The 25,921-nt window shown below is 44.7% G+C and overlaps 1 protein-coding gene across 1 annotated transcript; it reads left to right on the forward strand.

The window, feature by feature from the left end:
* On the forward strand, positions 1 to 23,230 carry abcd3a (ATP-binding cassette, sub-family D (ALD), member 3a). The gene is made up of 20 exons (XM_038997426.1): positions 1 to 187; positions 1,528 to 1,564; positions 1,666 to 1,767; positions 3,180 to 3,268; positions 5,877 to 5,946; positions 6,459 to 6,556; positions 9,017 to 9,140; positions 9,533 to 9,589; positions 9,739 to 9,881; positions 10,002 to 10,071; positions 10,211 to 10,280; positions 14,569 to 14,758; positions 15,271 to 15,435; positions 15,600 to 15,663; positions 15,977 to 16,054; positions 16,193 to 16,258; positions 19,446 to 19,655; positions 20,857 to 20,961; positions 21,148 to 21,204; positions 21,534 to 23,230. The coding sequence occupies exons 1-20, from the start codon at positions 75 to 77 to the stop codon at positions 21,609 to 21,611; spliced, it is 1,986 nt and encodes a 661-aa protein (XP_038853354.1). The 5' UTR covers positions 1 to 74; the 3' UTR covers positions 21,612 to 23,230.
* Positions 23,231 to 25,921: the final 2,691 nt, after the last annotated feature.

The raw sequence follows: 25,921 nt of genomic DNA on the forward strand, positions 1-25,921 counted from the left end.
TACTCTCATTTGTTCCCTTCCCACTACCCAGCATGCTAGTCGGTGCGCACTGATCCACTGATACTGTAGGTAATATGGCGGCCGTCAGTAAATACCTGACAGCTAAAAACTCTTCGATAGCTGGTGGAGTCCTACTCGTTTTATACATCCTGAAGCAAAGAAGACGAAGAGGAGGCAAGTCAAGCGGGTATGTTGCCGGGGAAAAAAAGTATAATCGAATCTCTGTTGTACTTTAATTGTGCGTAGCTAGACTGCCCATGCCAGGGGTTATTGTGTCAGAGAACTTGTGGCCAGCAAGCCAAGAAACGTTGTCCCATTTGACGGGTGTAAAGTCTGAAAGTCAGTGAGGTATTATAGCTGTATAATATCGCAGGTATCATCTATAAGAAACAGGGGTTGATGGCTGTGCATATCGCATGTTGTAACAAGTTATTATATCTCTGTCAATGTAAATCTCCATTCTCGTTAGCAAACAATAGAGGTCTTTATGCCCCGGTGCAGCGGGAATAGTCGCAATGATGTGTATAAACCCTGAAATGCTAGTGTTATTTTAATTTTAATTCTTTAATGCCACCGGCAGCCATATTGGTACTCCTCAGAAGGAGCAGTCCTTCCAATAATTCTGATGTAAGACAGAGCTAAGACGTTCATCCATCTTTATCAAATCTCGAAGTGTTTAAGGGTAAGTTTAGGTATTAACTCTGAATGGTTAAGGTTTAGGGGTAGGCTTAAAACAAAAATCTCAAAAACAACTTCCTAACACTGGATTTGAACTTGCAACCTTTGGAGTCAGAGGCTGATGCTTACTCCCATCCCCAAATCGAATACTGTCTTGTTTCACAGGTGACCTGGCTGGTCCTCCATTGGATTTTTAAAAAATTCTACAGTATTTCAATAAAATGTTTTAAGGAAAACATTACGTGCATTACGTCTTTGTTGTAGTGGTGATAGTAACATAGTACTTGAACAAATGTTTTTATATATATTTTTTTAATGTTCAGTTCACATAATATAACTTAAGTATGTAATAAGGTGTCTGTAATATATAATATACTTTTCAAAAACGAATATAGATGTCGATAAATACATTTCTATAATTTTCTGGATCTTTTTTACAACGAGGGAGGAGTACCAAAATGGCTGCGGGGGTTTCAATACCGCGCCCCCCAGGCAGTCATCTAGGGTTAAAATCTCGATATATTATTGGGCTAATATAGGGCTAATATTTCAACAATGTAACAGAAGTCACTGTTGCTTATTAGCAGCTTGCTGCCCTTTGATGTAATTTTTGAAAAGGTTATTGGACAGTTTAAAAATAGCACATTCGTTAAAAGTTAAATGCTGTGTCAAGACTCCATGTGATCTCTTTTTTTTTTTTTTTACCTTCAACCTACACACCATTACACTCGATTTACGATGATAATGAAACTAAATCAATTTTGCCTTGGTATTGTGTTCATTGCATGATGTTGCACGTGTATAGTTGGAACATTTGTATCTGACTATGTATCCGTATATCGTTTACAGTAAAAACGGGGTCTCAGAACTGGTGTTGAGCAATGAAGTAAGTATACAAGCACATATTCATCCAACAAATGTATAAAATGTTCAACTCCATGCCACAGTTGTCCCCTGACACCTGCATTGGCTCTGTTATTTGTGCAGGACAAAGCAGCGAAGAAAGACCGGGCGGCGGTGGACTATGTCTTCTTCCTCAGAATCAGCAAGATTATCCGGATCATGGTGCCTCGGTGGTTCTGCAAGGAGGTGGGCCTTGTGGTTGGGTTGTTGTTGTTACAGACCAATATTGTCACATTTTGAGCAACAACAACAAAAAAAGAAGCTCAGAGTAGTTCCCAGTGGCAATTTATAAGTCTGTTATTATGTCATGTGAATAATATTATTACAGGGGAAGTTCCCCTGTTTTTACATGTGGCCTTATTTTCATTCTGTGCTTGTAGCAGATTCCCCCCCCCCAATTTATTTTAATATATGTTTTGTTACATCGAAAATCGGTTGTCACATTTTGCTGAGTCATCACTTGCGATTTATTTTATTTTTTTCAAGAATTGAGTGCAGAGACGATATGCAGAATGAGATTCTGATGTAATATGAGTTGGTTTGGAGTGTTTTTGGAGAGCTTTACAACATGCATAGACACATTTTCATAATGCATTGTAGTCAATGGCAAGTGAGGACTCTTAATTAAGGAAACAAAATAATAATAACGGTTTGGGGATCAACTACATGCACAGAAAGAGTGAAAATATAAGGCCACGTGTAAAAATGGATGAACTTCCCCGGTAAGTAGATGTCTAGGCCGATACGTTGTTCTGTAGCACCACGTGATCAGCATTAAACCTTGAAGTAATTCATCTCTGTGGTAATCGGCCATGGCCTTGTCTTGTACAGATAGAGCTGTGTTCCTTCATTGCGTCACTTTTACGGCCACAACTTATCTCTTCCTCTGTGCACGTGTGTCTCAACAGACATTTCAGTTTATTAAGTGTTGATCATTAACCATTTTAATTTGCAAAAGGTTGTTCTAGTTTACATGTTCTATGATATTGCCTGAGCTTGTGTGTTGTATAAAAAAAAACACCCACAGAGCCCAAATAGACCTGTCATACTGATCAGTTTGTTTGATAAGCCAAGGTCGCGATGACATCTGTTGGGTGTATCAGAGTTTATCCTCTACTGAATTAACTCTAAAATGACTAGTTGTTAGATAAAGAATAGGTCTATTCTACCGGTCATGTTAGTTAAGGACAGGTCTATTCTACCGGTCATGTTGTTAGTTAAGGACAGGTCTATTCTACCGGTCATGTTGTTGGTTAAGGACAGGTCTATTCTACCGGTCATGTTAGTTAAGGACAGGTCTATTCTACCGGTCATGTTGTTAGTTAAGGACAGGTCTATTCTACCGGTCATGTTGTTGGTTAAGGACAGGTCTATTCTACCGGTCATGTTGTTTGTTAAGGACAGGTCTATTCTACATTTGAACTGCCATGTATTAGTCATTCATCTAGTTTGCTCATATTATTTACAATACAACATGACATTGATTTGCTTAAGAACTGTCCATTGCTGCATTGTTTAATCTGTGTATTTTAATCTGCTGGATTTGTTCATCTGGTCTGTTCCCTTCCACTTTTCTACTCCCTCCGTTGTCATCACAGACAGGATACCTTCTCCTGATAGCTGCCATGTTGGTGGCCAGGACATATTGTGATGTCTGGATGATCCAGAACGGAACCATGATTGAAAGGTGAGAATCACCGAGGTAGAATACAGCGTTCTAATTCTATGGTTAGAACACTGACTTGCCATGTGACCTGTGATTCTTCACTATAGCTAGATGACCAATGAGTTTGGTGATAGTGTTGAAAGGGGGGTTAAAATAGGATGGTCCGGTTCCCCATACACAGATTCAGCATAATACTGGGCTAAGACGCATGTTCAGTGGAGATAATCATTTTAAAGTGCGCTTTAGTCCAGGATGAGGCTTATTCTGGGTCTGGGAATCCAGCCCCGTATCATATGTATTTTCCTGCACAGGAATTGATTGAAAGACATCAATCTCCCACAGTGGCATCATTAGCAGACATAGCAATCTGTTCAAGAAGCAGTTTTATTCTTACATTGCTGTCATACCTGTAACTCTCCTCCACGTGGTGGTTCACACAACTCAAACCTATAAAACCAATAAGTTGTTTTGAATGTTTCTGATCGTTTTAACATAGTTCACGACTAGGCTCATCAGGCCATAACACTTACCCAGTATGGCTAATTGTGATTGGTTATTCCAATGGCGCAGCGGTCAAAGACACTGCATCTCAGTACATAGAGGCATCACTACAGTCCCTGGTTCGAATCCAGGCTGTGGCACATCCGGCCGTGATTGGGAGTACCGTAGGGTGGCGCACAATTGGACCAGCGTCATCCGGGTTTGACCGGGGTAGGCTGTCATTGGAAATAAGAATTTGTTCTTAACTGACTTGCCTGTAGTATAAACAGAAATCGCTCATATCAGAGCTCCTCTGCTTCCACACATCTCATGGCCAATACAGCAACACACAAGCTAGGCTGTAAAGGGGAATTATCAAAGTCCTCTATCTACATTTGTTTGATTGTTACTTTCTTCCCGCTCTCATGACTGCTAGCCTGGTCACCTGCTATGTACAGTCCCAGTCAAAAGTTTAGACTCACCTACTCATTCCAGGGTTTTTCTTTGCTTTTACTATTTTCTACTTTGTAGAATAATAGTGAAGACATCAAAACTATGAAATAACACATATGGTATCATGTAGCAACCAAAAAAGTGTTAAACAAATAAAAATATATTTTAGATTTTTAGATTCTTCAAAGTAGCCACTCTTAGCCTTGATGACAGCTTTGCACACTCTTGGCATTCTCTCAACCAGCTTCATGAGGAATGCTTTTCCAAAAGTCTTGCAGGAGTTCCCAACATATGCTGAGCACTTGTTGGCTGCCAACTCATCCCAAACCATCTCAATTGGGTTGAGTTCGGGTGATTGTGGAGGCCAGGTCATCTGATGCAGCACTCCATCATTCTTCTTGGTAAAATAGCCCTTACACAGCCTGGAGGTGTGTTTTGGGTCATTTTCCTGTTGGGAAAAACAAATGATAGTCCCACTAAGCGCAAACCAGATGGGATGGCGTATCGCTGCAGAATGCTGTGGTAGCCATGCTGGTTAAGTGTGCCTTGAATTCTAAATAAATCAGACTGTGTCACCAACAAAGCACCCCCACACCACCACCTCCATGCTTCACGGTGGGTACCACACATGAAGATCATCCGTTAACCTACTTTGCGTCTCACAGACACGGCGGTTTGAGCCAGAAGTCTCAAATTTGGACTCATCAGACCAAAGGACAGATTTCTACCGGTCTAATGTCCATTGCTCGTGTTTCTTGGCCGAAGAAAGTCTCTTCTTTGCAACAATTTGACCATGAAGGCCTTATTCATGCAGTATCCTCTGAACAGTTGATGTTGAGGTGTGTCTGTTACTTGAACTCTGAAGCATTTATTTGGGCTGCAAGCTGAGGTGCAGTTAACTCTAATGAACGTATCCTCAGCAGCAGAGAGAACTCTGGGTCTTCCTTTCCTGTGAGAGCTAGTTCCATCATAGCGCTTGGTGGTTTTTGCGACTGCACTTGAAGGAACTTTCAAAGTTCTTAATGTTCTGGATTCACTAACCATCATGTCTTAAAGGAATGATGGACTGTCATTTCTCTTTGCTTATTTGAGCTGTTTTTGCCATAATATGGACTTGGTCTTTTACCAAATAGGGCTATCTTCTGTATACCACCCCTACATTGTCACAACACAACTGATTGGCTCAAATGCATTACGAAGGAAAGATATTCCACAAATCAACTTTTAACAAGGCACACCTGTTAATTGAAATGCGTTCCAGGTGACTAACTCATGAAGCTGGTTGAGAGAATGCCAAGCGTGTTCAAAGCTGTCATCAAAGCAAAGGATGGCTACTTTGAAGAATCTCAAATATAAAATAAATTTTGATTTGTTTAACACTTTTTTTGGTTACTACATGATTCTATATGTGTTATTTCATAGTTTTGATGTCTTCACTATTATTTTACAATGTAAAAAATAAAGAAAAACCCTGGAATGAGTAGGTTTGTCCAAACGTTTGACTGGTGCTGTATGTGCTTGAGTTAACGTGTTTTTCCATGACCATCATGGCTGAAGCATAAACAGATCTGACTGAGGCTAAAACTTAGGCACTGTCATTACAGGTGAAATTCATTCATCTGCCAATATCTTGCCTAGCTGTGTGTCCCATTCACTGACCAAGTTGGTTCGTTCTTGTGTATGTTTTGGTCTGCAGCGCAATTATCGGTCGTTCCAACGTCGATTTCAAGAACTACTTGTTCAACTTTTGCAAAGTCATGCCACTTGTAAGTGTGTTTTTGGTATTTCATTGCATCGAATATTGACTCGATTTTATAGATGTCTGTTGATTTTATTTGCCTCTGATATAAATGTCATATTACAGTAGTTGGTTAGTTGTACAACGAAGACTCCAGTAGACTTACTAATTTGTCTTTTGTTGTAAATTCTCAGAGGTCTGATATTATTAGCGTAATAATATTGACTGCATATTAACCGTAACTTCCCTTTTTATACTGTAACTCATCACTTCCTAATATAATTTTGCAATAAACATAAAATACGATCATACATTGCCTGGAAAACTGAAGAATATTATGTTTGTATATGTACATTTTTACAGAATGTATCTTATCCTCTAGACAATTGGTATTTCATTTTCTCTGCATGCTTTGTTTTAAACCGTCCCTTTGCCCATGGATTGAACTAATCCAGATTTCATCTGTGTTTGGACAGTAGGACTAAGCTTGTAGGTTGTGTTTTGATGAAGAGCTGATTGTGTATGTTTTGTGACTGACAGATTGCATTGGTGAATAACTTCTTGAAGCTGGGTCTGAATGAGCTGAAGCTGAGGTTCAGAGTGAGGCTAACCAAACACCTCTACGACGAGTACCTCAAGTAAGCACTGTCTACCGCCTACTGCACTGTCTACCGCCTACCGCGCTGTCTACCGCCTACCGCGCTGTCTACCGCGCTGTCTACCGCGCTGTCTACCGCACTGTCTACCGCGCTGTCTACAAGTCTACTGTCTACCGCGCCGTCTACAAGTCTACTGTCTACCGCGCTGTCTACAAGTCTACTGTCTACCGCGCCGTCTACAAGTCTACTGTCTACCGCGCCGTCTACCGCACTGTCTACAAGTCTACTGTCTACCGCGCCGTCTACAAGTCTACTGTCTACCGCACTGTCTACAAGTCTACTGTCTACCGCACTGTCTACAAGTCTACTGTCTACCGCGCCGTCTACCGCGCCGTCTACCGCGCCGTCTACTGTCTACCGCGCCGTCTACCGCGCTGTCTACCGTCTACCGCACTGTCTACAAGTCTACTGTCTACCACGCTGTCTACCGCCTCTTCTCATAACCTTACATTCCCATAGTCAGTCTACTGCACTGTCTACTGCGCTGTCTACCGCGCTGTCTACCGCACTGTCTACCGCGCTGTCTACCACGCTGTCTACCGCGCTGTCTACCGCGCTGTCTACAAGTCTACCGCGCTGTCTACCGCGCCGTCTACAAGTCTACCGCGCTGTCTACCGCGCTGTCTACCGCGCTGTCTACCGCGCTGTCTACCGCGCTGTCTACCGCGCTGTCTACCGCGCTGTCTACCACGCTGTCTACCGCGCTGTCTACCGCGCTGTCTACCGCGCTGTCTACAAGTCTACCACGCTGTCTACCACGCTGTCTACCACGCTGTCTACCGCGCTGTCTACAAGTCTACTGTCTACCGCGCTGTCTACCGCGCTGTCTACCACGCTGTCTACCACGCCGTCTACAAGTCTACTGTCTACCACGCTGTCTACCGCGCTGTCTACCGCGCTGTCTACCGCGCTGTCTACCGCGCTGTCTACCGCGCTGTCTACCGCGCTGTCTACCGCGCTGTCTACCGCGCTGTCTACCACGCTGTCTACCGCACTGTCTACCACGCTGTCTACCGCACTGTCTACCGCGCTGTCTACAAGTCTACTGTCTACCGCGCTGTCTACCACGCTGTCTACCGCGCTGTCTACCACGCTGTCTACCACGCTGTCTACCGCGCTGTCTACCGCGCTGTCTACCACGCTGTCTACCGCGCTGTCTACAAGTCTACCGCGCCGTCTACCGCGCCGTCTACCGCGCTGTCTACAAGTCTACCGCGCCGTCTACCGCGCCGTCTACTGCCTCTTCTCATAACCTTACATTCCCATAGTCAGTCTGTCTACCGCGCTGTCTACCGCACTGTCTACCGCCTCTTCTCATAACCTTACATTCCCATAGTCAGTCTGTCTACCGCGCTGTCTACTGTCTACCACGCTGTCTACCACGCTGTCTACCGCGCTGTCTACCGCCTCTTCTCATAACCTTACATTCCCATAGTCAGTCTGTCTACCGCGCCGTCTACAAGTCTACCGCGCTGTCTACATTCTACTGTCTACCGCCTCTTCTCATAACCTTACATTCCCATAGTCCGTCTACTGCCCCGTCTACATTCTACTGTCTACCGCGCTGTCTACCGCCTCTTCTCATAACCTTACATTCCCATAGTCAGTCTGTCTACCGCGCTGTCTACTGTCTACCACGCTGTCTACCGCGCTGTCTACCGCGCTGTCTACCGCCTCTTCTCATAACCTTACATTCCCATAGTCAGTCTGTCTACCGCGCTGTCTACTGTCTACCACGCTGTCTACCGCGCTGTCTACCGCGCTGTCTACTGCCTCTTCTCATAACCTTACATTCCCATAGTCAGTCTGTCTACCGCGCTGTCTACTGTCTACCGCGCTGTCTACCACGCTGTCTACCACGCTGTCTACTGCCTCTTCTCATAACCTTACATTCCCATAGTCAGTCTGTCTACCGCGCTGTCTACTGTCTACCACGCTGTCTACCACGCTGTCTACCGCGCTGTCTACCGCCTCTTCTCATAACCTTACATTCCCATAGTCAGTCTGTCTACCGCGCTGTCTACCACGCTGTCTACCACGCTGTCTACCACGCTGTCTACCGCGCTGTCTACTGCCTCTTCTCATAACCTTACATTCCCATAGTCAGTCTGTCTACCGCGCTGTCTACTGTCTACCGCGCTGTCTACCACGCTGTCTACCACGCTGTCTACTGCCTCTTCTCATAACCTTACATTCCCATAGTCAGTCTGTCTACCGCGCTGTCTACTGTCTACCACGCTGTCTACCGCGCTGTCTACTGCCTCTTCTCATAACCTTACATTCCCATAGTCAGTCTGTCTACCGCGCTGTCTGTCTACCGCGCTGTCTACTGTCTACCACGCTGTCTACCGCGCTGTCTACTGCCTCTTCTCATAACCTTACATTCCCATAGTCAGTCTGTCTGTAAATGAACTCACTCAAAATGTCTGTCATCCCCAGAGGATACACGTACTACAAAATGGGCAACCTGGATAACCGTATCGCTAACGCCGACCAGCTGCTGACTCAGGACGTAGAGAGGTTCTGTAACAGCGTGGTGGACCTCTACTCCAACCTCAGCAAGGTACTGTAGAGTACACCTAAACTATCATGCTGACTACTGTTTGTTTAAGACCAAAGTATACATTCTTGTCTATAGCTTCTTGTGTGTGTGTGTGGTTCCAAGGTGTCCGTTAGGAATTTGTATGGTTGTTGTAGTACACCTTAAGTCTATCATTGTTGTGTAAATCATGATATTGCTGAAAGCTGCTGTCTTTGTATTTATTGTTGATCCCCATTGGTTCCTGCCACGGCAGCAGCAACTCCTCCAGGGGTCCCAGCAAAAAATGAAGGCAGTTTATATAATTGGACAATACATTGACAGATTTCACAACACACTTTGTGCCCTCAGGCTCCTACTCCACCAGGGAGGTCTACGTAGTGTCACATGTTAACACTACTGCATATCCCCTTTAGCCTCTCTTGGACATTGGACTGTACATCTTCAAGCTGACGTCTGCCATCGGTGCCCAGGTGAATACCAATTCAGATTCCAGAAGCAACCAATAGATTCCATTTCAGGTTTTAGAATGTACTGAAATACTTCTATCTATATATATATATATATATATATATTTAATGCATTGGCATTAACAGGATGTGATGTCACCGTTTCCCCTCAGGGCCCAGCGAGTATGATGGCCTACCTGCTGATCTCAGGCCTGTTCCTGACCAGACTGCGGCGACCCATCGGTAAGATGACGGTGACAGAGCAGCGCTACGAGGGAGAGTACCGATATGTCAACTCACGACTCATCACCAACAGGTGTGAAGGCCTGGATCTGAGTACATCATGGGTTGGCAATACAGTGCTTTTTGATTTTGAAGTTAAAACTTGTTAAATCACCCCTGTCATGATGTTTAAACATGTTATGTTTTGTCTTAGTGAGGAGATTGCCTTCTACAACGGGAACATGAGAGAGAAACAGACGATTCACGCAACATTTAAGAAACTGGTGAGTTACCGTTAGTCCTGTGTGTAAGTCCAAGGTACATTAAAGATCTGCGTTCACTTCTGTCTTCACGGACAAACTGCTGATTTTGTTGAGTTTAAAAAGTGTTTTAATAATGCTGTGATACCTTCTGTCTTCTCAGGTCGACCATTTACACAAGTTTATCTTCTTCCGCTTCTCCATGGGCTTCGTGGACAGCCTGATCGCCAAGTGTAAGAGCTGATGTTTAACCCTACAGATTAATATGGTGGTATTATCAGTTACATAGCCAGAGATCTGATGTTTAACCCTACAGATTAATATGGTGATATTATCAGTTACATAGCCAGAGATCTGATGTTTAACCCTACAGATTAATATGGTGGTATTATCAGTTACATAGCCAGAGATCTGATGTTTAACCCTACAGATTAATATGGTGATATTATGAGTTACATAGCCAGAGATCTGATGTTTAACCCTACAGATTAATATGGTGATATTATCAGTTACATAGCCAGAGATCTGATGTTTAACCCTACAGATTAATATGGTGATATTATCAGTTACATAGCCAGAGATCTGATGTTTAACCTACAGATTAATATGGTGATATTATGAGTTACATAGCCAGAGATCTGATGTTTAACCCTACAGATTAATATGGTGGTATTATCAGTTACATAGCCTGTCACGATCGTCTTGCTGTGAGAGATTGGACCAAGGCGCAGCGTGTGCAAAATACATCTTCTTTATTTTTAAGAAGAGAGAAAAAAAAAAAAAAGAAACGAACAACTAATCACGAACTAACAAAATAACAAAACTGACGACCGTGAAGCTATACAGACAAATAGTGCTGACACAAACACTACACATAGACAATTACCCACAAACAGCTAAAGCCTATGGCTGCCTTAAATATGGCTCCCAATCAGAGACAACAATAACCAGCTGTCTGATTGAGAACCAATTCAGGCAACCATAGACTTTCCTAGACACCTACACTGAACACTAACCCATCTACTCTATTTAACCCCCTAAACCATACAACACCCTAGACAATACAAAAACACACAAACTTCCCCATGTCACACCCTGACCTAACTAAAATAATAATGAAAACAAAGATAACTAAGGCCAGGGTGTGACATAACCCCCCCCTTAAGGTGCGAACTCCGGGCGCACCAGCATAAAGTCTAGGGGAGGGTCTGGGTGGGCGTCTGTCCACGGTGGCGGCTCTGGCACTGGTCGTGGTCCCCACCCCACCATAGTCACTACCCGCTTTCGTAGCTTCCTCCAAATGGCCACCCTCCACATTAACCCCACTGGATTAAGGGGCAGCACCGGACTAAGGGGCAGCACCGGACTAAGGGGCAGCACCGGACTAAGGGGCAGCACCAGGATAAGGGGCAGCACCAGGATAAGGGGCAGCTCCGGACTGAGGGACGGCAGCTCCGGACTGAGGGACGGATCCTGGCTGGATGGCGGATCCTGGCTGGCTGGCGGATCCTGGCTGGCTGGCGGATCCTGGCTGGCTGGCTCTGGCGGATCCTGGCTGGATGACGGCTCTGGCGGATCCTGGCTGGATGACGGCTCTGGCGGATCCTGGCTGGATGACGGCTCTGGCGGATCCTGGCTGGACGGCTCATGGCTGGCTGACGGATCTGGCTGCTCATGGCTGGCTGACGGATCTGGCTGCTCATGGCTGGCTGACGGATCTGGCTGCTCATGGCTGGCTGACGGATCTGGCTGCTCATGGCTGGCTGACGGATCTGGCTGCTCATGGCTGGCTGACGGATCTGGCTGCTCATGGCTGGCGGAAGGCTCTGGCTGATCCTGTCTGGCGGAAGGCTCTGGCTGATCCTGTCTGGCGGAAGGCTCTGGCTGATCCTGTCTGGCGGAAGGCTCTGGCTGATCCTGTCTGGCGGAAGGCTCTGGCTGATCCTGTCTGGCGGAAGGCTCTGGCTGATCCTGTCTGGCGGAAGGCTCTGGCTGATCCTGTCTGGCGGAAGGCTCTGGCTGATCCTGTCTGGCGGAAGGCTCTGGCTGATCCTGTCTGGCGGAAGGCTCTGGCTGATCCTGTCTGGCGGAAGGCTCTGGCTGATCCTGTCTGGCGGAAGGCTCTGGCTGATCCTGTCTGGCGGAAGGCTCTAGCGGCTCCTGTCTGGCGGAAGGCTCTGGCGGCTCCTGTCTGGCGGACGGCTCTGAAGGCTCAGTACAGACGGGCGGCTTTGAATACTCAGTACAGACGGGCAGTTCATGCGGCGCTTGGCAGACGGACAGTTCAGACGGCGTTGGGCAGACGGGCAGTTCAGGCGCCGTTGGGCAGACGGGCAGTTCAGGCGCCGTTGGACAGACGGGCAGTTCAGGCGCCGTTGGGCAGACGGGCAGTTCAGGCGCCGTTGGGCAGACGGGCAGTTCAGGCGCCGTTGGGCAGACGGCAGACTCTGGCCGGCTGAGACGCACTGTAGGCCTGGTGCGTGGTGCCGGAACTGGAGGTACCGGGCTGAGGACACGCATCTCAGGGCTAGTGCGGGGAGAAGGAACAGGGCATGCTGGACCCTGGGGACGCACATTAGGCCTAGTGCGTGGTGCCGGAACTGGTGGTACCGGGCTGAGGACACGCATCTCAGGGCTAGTGCGGGGAGCAGCAACAGGACGCACAGGACTCTGGGGACACACAGGAGGCTTGGTGCGTGGTGTAGGCACTGGTGGTAAAGGGCTGGAGACACGCACCATAGAGCTAGTGCGTGGAGGAGGCACAGGGCTCTGAAGACGCACAGGAAGCCTGGTGCGTGGTGTAGGCACTGGTGGTACTTTGCTGGAGCGGGGAGGTGGCGCCGGAAATACCGGACCGTGCAGGCGTACTGGCTCCCTTGAGCACTGAGCCTGTCCAACCTTACCTGGTTGTATGCTCCCCGTCGCCCGACCAGTGCGGGGAGGTGGAATAACCCGCACCGGGCTATGTAGGCGAACCGGGGACACCATGCGTAAGGCTGGTGCCATGTAAGCCGGCCCGAGGAGACGCACTGGTGGCCAGATGCGTTGGGCCGGCTTCATGACATCCGGCTCAACGCTCAATCTAGCCCGGCCGATACGTGGAGCTGGAATGTACCGAACCGGGCTATGCACGCGTACAGGAGACACCATGCGCTCTACTGCGTAACACGGTGTCTGCCCGTACTCTCGCTCTCCACGGTAAGTACAGGGAGTAGGCGCAGGTCTCCTACCTGACTTCGCCACACTCCCTTTAAGGCCCCCCCCAAGAAATTTTTGGGTTGTACTCACGGGCTTCCAGCCTTGCTTCCGTGCTGCCTCCTCATATCGCCTCCTCTCGGCTTTAGCTGCCTCCAGCTCTTCACGAGGGAGGCGATATTCTCCCGGTTGTGCCCAAGGTCCCTTACCATCCAGTATCTCCTCCCATGTCCATGAATCCTGTGTAGGTGGGTCCTGTTGCCGCTTGACACGCCGCTTGGTCCTAGATTGGTGGGTAATTCTGTCACGATCGTCTTGCTGTGAGAGATTGGACCAAGGCGCAGCGTGTGCAAAATACATCTTCTTTATTTTTAAGAAGAGAGAAAAAACAAACAAGAAACGAACAACTAATCACGAACTAACAAAATAACAAAACTGACGACCGTGAAGCTATACAGACAAATAGTGCTGACACAAACACTACACATAGACAATTACCCACAAACAGCTAAAGCCTATGGCTGCCTTAAATATGGCTCCCAATCAGAGACAACAATAACCAGCTGTCTGATTGAGAACCAATTCAGGCAACCATAGACTTTCCTAGACACCTACACTGAACACTAACCCATCTACTCTATTTAACCCCCTAAACCATACAACACCCTAGACAATACAAAAACACACAAACTTCCCCATGTCACACCCTGACCTAACTAAAATAATAATGAAAACAAAGATAACTAAGGCCAGGGTGTGACATAGCCAGAGATCTGATGTTTTACCCTACAGATTAATATGGTGATATTATGAGTTACATAGCCAGAGATCTGATGTTTTACCCTACAGATTAATATGGTGATATTATGAGTTACATAGCCAGAGATCTGATGTTTAACCCTACAGATTAATATGGTGATATTATCAGTTACATAGCCAGAGATCTGATGTTTAACCTACAGATTAATATGGTGATATTATCAGTTACATAGCCAGAGATCTGATGTTTAACCCTACAGATTAATATGGTGATATTATCAGTTACATAGCCAGAGATCTGATGTTTAACCCTACAGATTAATATGGTGATATTATCAGTTACATAGCCAGAGATCTGATGTTTAACCCTACAGATTAATATGGTGATATTATCAGTTACATAGCCAGAGAGAGCTCTGTAAATGGCGACCAGTTGATTTCTGCACTTCTCCAACTTGCCACTGTCCAGCCGCCACATTTATTATTGCTTGGCCAGGCGAACATAATAACATTGTTATAACAACACCTCTATACTAACCCCGTGCCTGGGTCTCTTCCTTCCCTCAGACATAGCCACTGTGGTGGGCTACCTGGTGGTGAGTCGACCCTTCCTCAACCTAGCCGACCCCCGTCACATGAACAGCAGCCAACCTGAGCTGCTGGAAGATTACTACCAGAGTGGCAGGATGCTACTGAGGATGTCCCAGGCTCTGGGAAGGATCGTACTGGCTGGTAGAGAGATGACCAGGCTCTCTGGGTGAGACTTCTCTCTTCACCACATATTCAATTGAATTTTTAATTAAATTCCATTTATAATTCAAAATAGTAGCCTGCTCTAGCCATAGACCACAAAACTCCCTTATCTTTCCATGACCACTTCATTCTTCCATCAGTGCCGGCCATGCTTTCCCTCTGTAGTGCTTGGGTAGGAGGTGTTCTGAGCTAGGCTTGTCTCCCTTCTTCTCCCAGGTTCACTATACTTTCCCTCCGTAGTGCTTGGGTAGGAGGTGTTCTGAGCTAGGCTTGTCTCCCTTCTTCTCCCAGGTTCACTATACTTTCCCTCTGTAGTGCTTGGGTAGGAGGTGTTCTGAGCTAGGCTTGTCTCCCTTCTTCTCCCAGGTTCACTATGCTTTCCCTCTGTAGTGCTTGGGTAGGAGGTGTTCTGAGCTAGGCTTGTCTCCCTTCTTCTCCCAGGTTCACTATACTTTCCCTCCGTAGTGCTTGGGTAGGAGGTGTTCTGAGCTAGGCTTGTCTCCCTTCTTCTCCCAGGTTCACCATGCGTATCACGGAGCTCATGAAGGTTCTGAAGGAACTGAACTCTGGGAAGTACGAGCGCACCATGGTCTCTCATCAGGACAAGGAATCAGAAGCTGTAGAAAGAGTCCCGCTGGTCCCGGGCAGCGGACAGATCATCAACGTTGACCACATCATCAAGTATGTGTGACAAGCCTCAGGTTATTTCTGTACATAATATTGGATGCATAAAATCTCTTTTAATATGTTTACCTCACTGAAGTTGTCCACGACCAAACGACCAAGGGGTTTTCTGAGGATGAGTGGTCAGTAAGAGTAGTGTCTTGACTGTTTTGGTGCTGCAGGTTTGAACACACACCACTAGCAACACCCAATGGAGATATCCTGATCAAGGACCTGACCTTTGAAGTAGGCATCTCTCTCTTTTCTTTATCCTGGTTAGTCTCACTGAGAACATCTGGTTAGCAAAATAGACCTGTGTGTTATCAAGATAGTTTAAAACTAACATGACTGTGGAGTGCCTCTCTAATGAATGTGTGCCACTAGTTTAGTCATTCAGTCAGTTTGACATAAAGAACATTTTTGTATTTTAAAGTCGGGAATGTTCAAACCACTTTTTGATTTTAATGAGTGATGTTGAAGTATTGTTGACGTTCAAAGTTTGAAGGGTCACGCTGGATGTTACCATGAGCTTATTCTTTCTCTTTTTACCTGCCCCCAGGTGAGGTCTGGTACCAACGTGTTGGTGTGTGGGCCCAATGGTTGTGGCAAGAGTTCACTCTTCAGAGTCCTGGGAGAGGTGATGACTGTTCAGTTTTATGTTCTATTGATATGACTGTGCCTGTGGGAATGGAACTACTGCAACAAAATCAATTATTTTGGTTGAAGTCGCTTAAGAGTAAGCCCTGGAGATAACATTCAGTGTGTTTCTCCATAGCTCTGGCCTCTGTTTGGAGGACAGCTGACCAAGCCTGAGAGAGGGAAGCTTTTCTATGTTCCTCAGGTAACTAAATGGACACCTTGAGTATTTTATATTACCAATTAGGGATGTAACGTATTTGTACCAAACCGTTTGGTATGGAACCTCGGTTTGGTCCACACTGTAAACCCAACTGCGTCGTAGGCCTATGCCTGTTGAGTAAAACCGAGCTGGAAAAAAACATTTTCAAGCTTTACCGTTAAAACAACTACAGCCTATGCACACATTATCAAAATTCAAATATCAACTGGCACATTTCAAACGGTTCTTTTGTGAGGCGCAGCCGGGAAGTAGTTCTGTACTATGGTGAGTGGTGGGGTCGATCCTCAATCTTCGTTTTAAATTAACAATGTAGGAACATTTAGTCTTCCCAGTAGATTACAACCCCGATGGAAAGAGAGTTGTGGATTAAACGTTAATCGTATGTCGCAAACGCTCTAAAAGAATAGCCAATGCATCTGCCAACACCACAAATACAGTGGGGCAAAAAAGTATTTAGTCAGCCACCAATTGTGCAAGTTCTCCCACTTAAAAAGATCCAGAAAATCACATTGTAGGATTTTTAATGAATTTATTTGCAAATTATGGTGGGAAATAAGTATTTGGTCAATAACAAAAGTTTATCTCAATATTTTGTTATATACCCTTTGTTGGCAATGACAGAGGTCAAACGTTTTCTGTAAGTCTTCACAAGGTTTTCACACACTGGTTGCTGGTATTTTGGCCCATTCCTCCATGCAGATCTCCTCTAGAGCAGTGATGTTTTGGGGCTGTTGCTGGGCAACACGGACTTTCAACTCTCTCCAAAGATTTTCTATGGGGTTGAGATCTGGAGACTGGCTAGGCCAATCCAGGACCTTGAAATGCTTCTTACGAAGCCACTCCTTCGTTGCCCGGGCGGTGTGTTTGGGATCATTGTCATGCTGAAAGACCCAGCCACGTTTCATCTTCAATGCCCTTGCTGATGGAAGGAGGTTTTCACTCAAAATCTCACGATACATGGCCCCATTCATTCTTTCCTTTACACGGATCAGTCGTCCTGGTCCCTTTGCAGAAAAACAGCCCCAAAGCATGATGTTTCCACCCCCATGCTTCACAGTAGGTATGGTGTTCTTTGGATGCAACTCAGCATTCTTTGTCCTCCAAACACGACGAGTTGAGTTTTTACCAAAAAGTTATATTTTGGTTTCATCTGACCATATGACATTCTCCCAATCTTCTTCTGGATCCTCCAAATGCTCTCTAGCAAACTTCAGACGGGCCTGGACATGTACTGGCTTAAGCATGGGGACACGTCTGGCACTGCAGGATTTGAGTCCCTGGCGGCGTAGTGTGTTACTGATGGGCTTTGTTACTTTGGTCCCAGCTCTCTGCAGGTCATTCACTAGGTCCCCCCGTGTGGTTCTGGGATTTTTGCTCACCGTTCTTGTGATCATTTTGACCCCACGGGGTGAGATCTTGCGTGGAGCCCCAGATCGAGGGAGATTATCAGTGGTCTTGTATGTCTTCCATTTCCTATTAATTGCTCCCACAGTTGATTTCTTCAAACCAAGCTGCTTACCTATTGTAGATTCAGTCTTCCCAGCCTGGTGCAGGTCTACAATTTTGTTTCTGGTGTCCTTTGACAGCTCTTTGGTCTTGGCCATAGTGGAGTTTGGAGTGTGACTGTTTGAGGTTGTGGACAGGTGTCTTTTTATACTGATAACAAGTTCAAACAGGTGCCATTAATACAGGTAACGAGTGGAGGACAGAGGAGCCTCTTAAAGAAGGTCTGTGAGAGCCAGAAATCTTGCTTGTTTGTTATTGACCAAATACTTATTTTCCACCATAATTTGCAAATAAATTCATAAAAAATCCTACAATGTGATTTTCTGGAGAGAAAAAAATCTCATTTTGTCTGTCATAGTTGAAGTGTACCTATGATGAAAATTACAGGCCTCTCTCATCTTTTTAAGTGGGAGAACTTGCACAATTGGTGGCTGACTAAATACTTTTTTACCCCACACATTTTACACCGACGTCATCCCAGTATACCGGAGCAAGACGGAAACGCAAAGAGACAACACAACATGGTCGCCCTCTGCATTCAAGCAGCCCTTGGCAGCTGATTCTGGCCGGGCCAAAGAAATTACAAGAATGATTGATAGGCTATGTTTATATTTTTTACAGTCTTTGGGCCCATATCTGCGTCTATAAACCCATTCTCGGTGGTTGAGAATACGGGATTTTCAGCACCTCGTGAAAGAGACGAACTCATTTCAATAAACGGGTAGTATCCGCTCTATATAAGCAAGCCAAAGTGTTCAATTAATTGGCTAATACACCCTGTGTTACACATACTTAAGTGACAGCCTGTCACATGACCCCGGAGTGGGGATTTACTGTGCTACAGACACGCCCCCTTTATGAGAGTCACAAGTGTGAATCTGGCACTGAAGAAGGTAGTGTCATGGTGCGTTCCTAACCAAGATGGAACTGGGAATTTACCACATACGACTGGGAAACATCCACTTGAACGGCCCTCCAACTGGTAGTTACTCGTGGGAAACTCGTCCATCATGCAGAGCACGCACTTCTCCACACATGGTGACCTCTGACATCACCTACTAAGGAAATGGTCCCTTATAACAGCATTTTCGGCAGTTAAATGCAACAACACATTATTTATAAAAAGCAATCTATTAAATACACATTTTGAACTCTTATCGTTTGTTTTACGAGCTTGACAGCTGTACTTTTAGTTTATGGTTGACACAGCTCGTTGGCCATTTAGCCAATCGGCGTTTCTCAACTAGTTCAATCACGTGAATGCATCTGATTAGTGTTTACGACTTCACAACTGGTAAATTCCCACCTCCCACATAGTTACAAACGCAGCATCAGAGTGACAACTTGAGAAGCCCAAAATAACAATCCTGTCACAACAGACAATGGAAGGAACGCTGAACGTTGTGAACGGTATTTAATTCCCCTGCTGCACTGAAACCCGAACCGTTGCCCCAAAAACGTAATGCATGCCGAAACGTGGGTTTGGTGAACCGTTACACCCCTATTACCGTATTATGTTCCATGTTTTGGCAAATTGTAAATTGGCATCCAACTCTAGTCTGTCTGTTAAATCTCGTTGTAGAGACCCTCCATGACCTCTGACCTCTTCCATCTTATTGTACAGACCCTACATGACCTTTTGACTTATTGAATCCTATTATAGAGACCGTACATGACCCTTGGCACGCTGAGGGATCAGGTGATTTACCCTGACACCTATGAGGAACAGAAGAGAAAAGGAATCTCTGACCAGGTGTTGAAGGACTACCTGGACAATGTCCAGCTGGGTCACATCCTGGACAGGGAGGGGACCTGGGACACTGTACAGGACTGGATGGACGTCCTCAGTGGAGGAGAGAAGCAGAGGATGGCGGTAAGACGGATGAGAGGAATACTTCTTCCTGAATGGAATAGTTTTATTTGTTATAAAAACAATTACAATCAAAATGGTGTCTCATACCTCATTGGAAGTACTTTACCATCTATTAGTTCACACACTCCTATCATCACGTTATCACAGAGTGACACCCATACTGGCCTTCTAAATAGTAGGCATTTAGGGTATATGAACATAGAACGTTTTATAGGATGTGACATTTTGAAAATGTAGGAGGAGCCTAGTATGTGTTGCTTATTGCATTAGATTAAACTAAATAGTACCATTAGTACTTAGTATGTACACTGAACAAAAATATAAACGCAACATGTAAAGTGTTGGTTTCATGACCTGAAATAAAAGATCCCAGAAATTTTCCAGACGCACAAAAAAGCTTATTTTTCACAAAATTTGGGCACAAATTTGTTTATGTCCCTGTTAGTGAGCATTTCTCCTTTGCCAAGATGATCCATCCACCTGACAGGTGTGGTATATCAAGAAGCTGATTAAACAACATGATCATTACACAGGTGCACCTTGTGCTGGGGGACAATAAAAGGCCACTTTAAAATGTGCAGTTTTGTCACACAATGCCACAGATGTAACAAGTTTTGAGGTAGCGTGCAATTGGCACGCTGACTGCAGGAATGTCCACCAGAGCTGTTGCCATATAATTGAATGTCCATTTCTCTACCATAAGCCGCCTCCAACGTCATTTTAGAGCATTTGGCAGTACATCCAACCGGCCTCACAACCACAGACCACGTGTATGGCGTTGTGTGTGCGAGCGGTTTGCTGATGTCATTGTTGTGAACAGAGAGCCCCATGGTGGGGTTATGGTATGGGCAGGCATAAGCTATGGACAACGAACACAATTGCATTTTATCAATAGCAATTTGAATGCACAGAGATACCGTGATGAGATCCTGAGGCCCATTATTTTATTTTTTTATGTATCTGTGACAGACAGATGCATGTCTGTATTCCCAGTCATGTGAAATCCATAGATTAGGGCCTTATTTGTTTATTTCAATTGAACGATTGTCCTCATATAAACTGTAACTTAGTAAAAAAATAAATGAAATTGTCACATGTTGCTTTTTATTTTTGTTCAGTGTAGTTTTAGTAAGTAGTATGCCAAGACAGATTTGGGACACAGCCATTGACTTTGTTTGGTCTGCTTCATGTGTATCTGTAGATGGCCCGATTGTTCTACCACAAGCCCCAGTTTGCCATCTTGGATGAGTGCACCAGTGCTGTAAGTGTTGACGTGGAGGACTTCATCTACAGCCACTGCAGAACGGTACGGACACCACTCCAGCCTTTAGCCTGGACACGTAGCATGTACCGACTTCTAAATCCCTCTTTTATAATTCTCCAGTTTTTAATAAATAATAATATACGTTACGTACAAGTTGTCTGCAGCATGGTTCCATCTAGTTGTTTGGTGTGGTTGTATAGCTGCTTATGCCTGGTCTGTTTTCAATAGGTTGGCATCAGTCTGTTCACTGTCTCTCACAGAAAGTCTTTGTGGAAACACCATGAGGTAAGATCGCAATCGTTTTCTGGAAACACTGGGACATTGGGGAGTTTGTGGCTACTGATGTGTCCGTATACTGTTGGGAATGCTCTGGGAGATTATTGTGGGGGAACTCCTTCTGGCAGTTTTAAAATATGTATATTTTGTTTCATTTGTCATGTAGGCAAGGGTTTGTTTAAGTTCCTCTGGTGTAGCCCCAACCATGCACTTTGTACAGAATGTGCTTTAAAAAAATATGTTTTATTGATTGTTGCACATGATTTAACAATTCAAGAAGTGAATCATGTTTGGCTGAAATGAGACTGAGCTTTGTTTTTTTTTTGTTTTTTTTCCAGTACTACCTTCACATGGACGGGAGAGGGAACTACGACTTCAAACCCATCACCGAGGAGACCATTGAGTTTGGCTCCTAGACGACCAACACAACACACAACATCATTTGACCTAGAGAAAGTTGCTCACTAATTCTGCACTTAAAACAGGGTTATTTCAAAAACTTGTTTTATGTTAGTTTTCTTTTTGACAAAGCTGTATTTAAAAGCTCTTGTTAGTCACGGTGATTGTATATAACTTGTCATTTATGGTCCAAATTGGTCTAAACTCATGTAGATTACAGAATGGGCTAATCCAATCCAGATGAATTATGTTTGTGTTATACAACTGTGAACTGAATCATGCTTCATAATGATTAAGATGAGTTAGCCCCTACAGAGGACTCTTATCTGATGAATTAACACAGGGAGGTGGAGCCCAGGTGATAGTTTAGTGGTCTATTAGACAAGTCACTGAGGGCAGGTAACAGTATAACCGCTATCTTGTATTTTTTTTAAGGTATATGTATAATATGCAAATGAAGGTGCTCGTTTCCTCTGCTGGGGTGAAATCCTTCCATGTGCTTTCCTAGTCTGGTCCCTGATATGTTTGTACTGTCTGGGACCAGGCTAGTCCATCTAGGCCTTTCCTAGCCTGGTTGCTGATCTGTTTGTACTGTCTGGGACCCGGCTAGTCCATCTAGGCCTTTTGTATCCTGGTCCCTGATCTGTTTGTACTGTCTGGGTCCAGGCTAGTCCATCTAGGCCTTTCCTAGCCTGGTTGCTGATCTGTTTGTACTGTCTGGGACCCGGCTAGTCCATCTAGGCCTTTTGTATCCTGGTCCCTGATCTGTTTGTACTATCTAGGACCAGGCTAGTCCTATGCCTTTTTGTATCCTGGTCCCTGATATGTTTGTACTGTCTGGGACCAGGCTAGTACTATGCCTTTCGTAGCCTGGTCCCATGTTCTGATTGTACTGTCTAGGACCAGGCTAGTCCTCCTAGGCCTTGGGTTATGAAGCCTGACCTACTGTAGAGTAAAGAGGAAGTGTTGCCTGAAGCTGGAGAATCCCTGTCCCCAGGTGCTTCCTCTGTGGCTTTTTCTCAGTGTGTCTATCAGCGTGTCCTCACCTCCCTCTGAAAACACATTGAAAGAGAAGGTCTGAGGAGAGAAACTTTGGATCTTCTCCAATGCAAATTTTCGAGAAAGAGATGAGGGAAAAGGCCAATGAGAGGAGCCCGGTGTGTTCGAGGGGAAGGGACCGAGCAAGGCTCTGAATCACTCATTTACAAATCATCTATCACAAATAAGTATCTGCACGGCACTCGGTTTAATCCCCTGGACCACGTCTCCTTTCTTAAGCATTACGTACATAATCAGTCGTTCTCCAGCTGCTTGTAGCAGTATGTGGACTTGGCACTAGATGACTGATCAGTTGATGTATGAGAATTGTATGAAATGTGACATGTGTTGCTCTTCCTTGGATCAGGGTGGTGCAGTTGATCTGCAGACACCCAGAAGGCTTCCTTCTTTATCACAGCAGCAACTACTACTATAATATACTGACTGTAGCAATGGTGTTAGTCTGTTGTTGTTTAAAAAGTGAACTGTAAAGAAACAGGCTCTGTAGAACTCATGGTTATATAGGAGAGAGACTGTAATATAGTGATTTGACTCTAAAAAAAAAAAAAAAAGTGCATGAACCTGCAATAAACTGTATCAACAATGCATTTTCATTAAAACAGAGAGACTGGACTTGAGTGTGTTATTGCCACAGGGTTACCTGCGGGGAACAGGGACTCTTTTAGTTGCCCAATGTTGTTGAACGTTGCAGCTGGAAATGCTGTGAATGGAGACAACGTAATTCCTCGTTCTAGCTGTCGGATAGGCATGTTTGTTCTACATAACATATTTCTATCTGTAACGTTCCAAAATGTTATGTCCTACTGACAGTGTTTAGTGGGCTTCTGGTTTATGTCCTTTTAAAATTCCTAAAGGATTCGGTATCAAATAGAAAGAAACACAATGTGAAGGGTAGGTAGGTAACACTGAGGGAGGGAGAGAGGTAACATGAGGGCGGGAGGTAGGTAACTGAGGTAAGTAGGTAACACTGTGGTAGGTGCGTAGGTAACACTATGTGGTGGGTACAGTTGAAGTCAGAAGTTTACACACACTTAGGTTGGAGTCATTAAAACTTGTTTTTCAACCACTCCACAAATTTATTTTTAACAAACTATAGTTTTGGCAAGTCGGTTAGGACATATACTTTGTGCATGACACAAGTCATTTTTCCAACAATTGTTTACAGACAGATTATTTCACTTATAATTCACTGTATCACAATTCCAGTGGGACAGAAGTTTACATAACACTAAATTGACTGTGCCTTTAAACAGCTTGGAAAATTCCAGAAAATTGTCATGGCTTTAGAAGCTTCTGATAGGCTAATTGACATCATTTGAGTCAATTGGAGGTGTACCTGTGAATGTATTTCAAGGCCTACCTCCAAACTCAGTGCCTCTTTGCTTGACATCATGGGAAAATCAAAAGAAATCAGCCAAGACCTCAGAAAACAATTGTAGACCTCCACAAGTCTGGTTCATCCTTGGGAGGAATTTCCAAACACCTGAATGTACCACGTTCATCTGTACAAACAATAGTACGCAAGTATAAACACCATGGGACCACGCAGCCGTCATACTGCTCAGGAAGGAGACACATTCTGTCTCCTAGAGATGAATGTACTTTGGTGCGAAAAGTGCAAATAAATCCCAGAACAACAGCAAAGGATTTTGTGAAGATGCTGGAGGAAACAGGTACAAAAGTATCTATCCACAGTAAAAATAGTCCTATATAGACATAACCTGAAAGGCCGCTCAGCAAGGAAGAAGCCACTGCTCTAAAACCGCAATAAAAAAGCCAGACTACGGTTTGCAACTGCACATGGGGACAAAGATTGTACTTTTTGGAGAAATGTCCTCTGTTCTGATGAAACAAAAATAAAACTGTTTTGCCATAATGACCATCGTTATGTTTGGTGGAAAAAGGGGGAGGCTTGCAAGCCAAATAAACACAATCCCAACTGTGAAGCACGGGGGTGGCAGCATCATGTTGTGGGGGTGCTTTGCTGCAGGAGGGACTGGTGCAATTTACAAAATAGATGGCATTATGAGGTAGGGAAATTATGTGGATATATTGAAGCAACATCTCAAGACATCAGTCAGGAAGTTAAAGCTTGGTCGCAAATGAGTCTTCCAAATGGACAATGACCCCAAGCATACTTCCAAAGTTGTGGCAAAATGGCTGAAGGACAACAAAGTCAAGGTATTGGAGTGGCCATCCCAAAGCCCTGACCTCAATCCTATAGAAATGTTGTACTGAAAAAGGATGTGCGAGCAAGGAGGCCTACAAACCTGACTCAGTTACACCAGCTCTGTCAGGAGGAATGGGCTAAAATTCACCCAGTTTATTGTGGGAAGCTTGTGGAAGGCTACCTGAAACATTTGACCCAAGTTAAACAATTTAAAGGCAATGCTACCAAATACTAATTGAGTGTATGTAAACTTCTGACCCACTGGGAATGTGATGAAAGAAATAAAAGCTGAAATAAATAATTATCTCTACTATTATTCTGACATTTCACATTCTTAAAATAAAGTGGTGATCCTAACTGACCTAAGACAGGGAATTTTTACTAGGATTACATTTCAGGAATTGTGAAAAACGGAGTTAAATTTTTTGGGGGCTAAGGTGTATGTAAACTTCCGACTTCAACTGCAGGTAGGTAGATAGCACTGTGTTAAGTATAGGTAGTTGTAATTCAACCCTGAGCTTGGGATCACATGATGGGAGGACAGAAACACACCTCCCTGAAGAATGATTGGATATTGAGCATGACGCCCCCTGAATAATGATTGGATATTGAGGATGACTCCTCCCTGAACAGTAAAGGTTAAAAATACATCTCTTCAAACAATTCATGTGTTCTGTCCTCTGTGACACGTCACCGCTCTGAATGAACTCCGTAGACTTTGTCTGTTGTCCTTCATAGATTTAGCTTGATGAGAGCTGTGACTTCACAGTATATATTTGCTTTATGAGGACACTTGAGTAGCTCATAGATATGTTTCATACAGGAACATAATGTAATGTAGCTGAGGACTTTGCAGCAAGGACTTTTCCAATTCATATTTAGAGTCATAAAAAAAAAAAAATTACCTGAGTCGTAAAAATGTATTTTTTTGTTGCCTTGAACACACCCTTTCTTGGTATGCTTCTTGGTCTTACCGGGTGAAAGGTCATTGATATCCACTACAGACTTTTGGAGCGTAGAACTAAAGTACACACATGATGTGGCCTGACCATTCTTTCCATCAAAATCATTAGATCAAGAGACATACTGAGTGAACCT

Source organism: Salvelinus namaycush, chromosome 7, assembly GCF_016432855.1.
Source record: "Salvelinus namaycush isolate Seneca chromosome 7, SaNama_1.0, whole genome shotgun sequence".
Classification (NCBI taxonomy): Eukaryota; Metazoa; Chordata; class Actinopteri; order Salmoniformes; family Salmonidae; genus Salvelinus; species Salvelinus namaycush.

Bases quoted from the DNA above. Each gene is read 5' to 3' on its own strand.
- abcd3a (XM_038997426.1), top strand. From the start codon at position 75: ATGGCGGCCGTCAGTAAATACCTGACAGCTAAAAACTCTTCGATAGCT. The intron at 9,590-9,738 runs GTGAATACCAAT...GTTTCCCCTCAG, and splicing joins CGTCTGCCATCGGTGCCCAG to GGCCCAGCGAGTATGATGGC. The intron at 21,205-21,533 runs GTAAGATCGCAA...TTTTTTTTCCAG, and splicing joins CTTTGTGGAAACACCATGAG to TACTACCTTCACATGGACGG.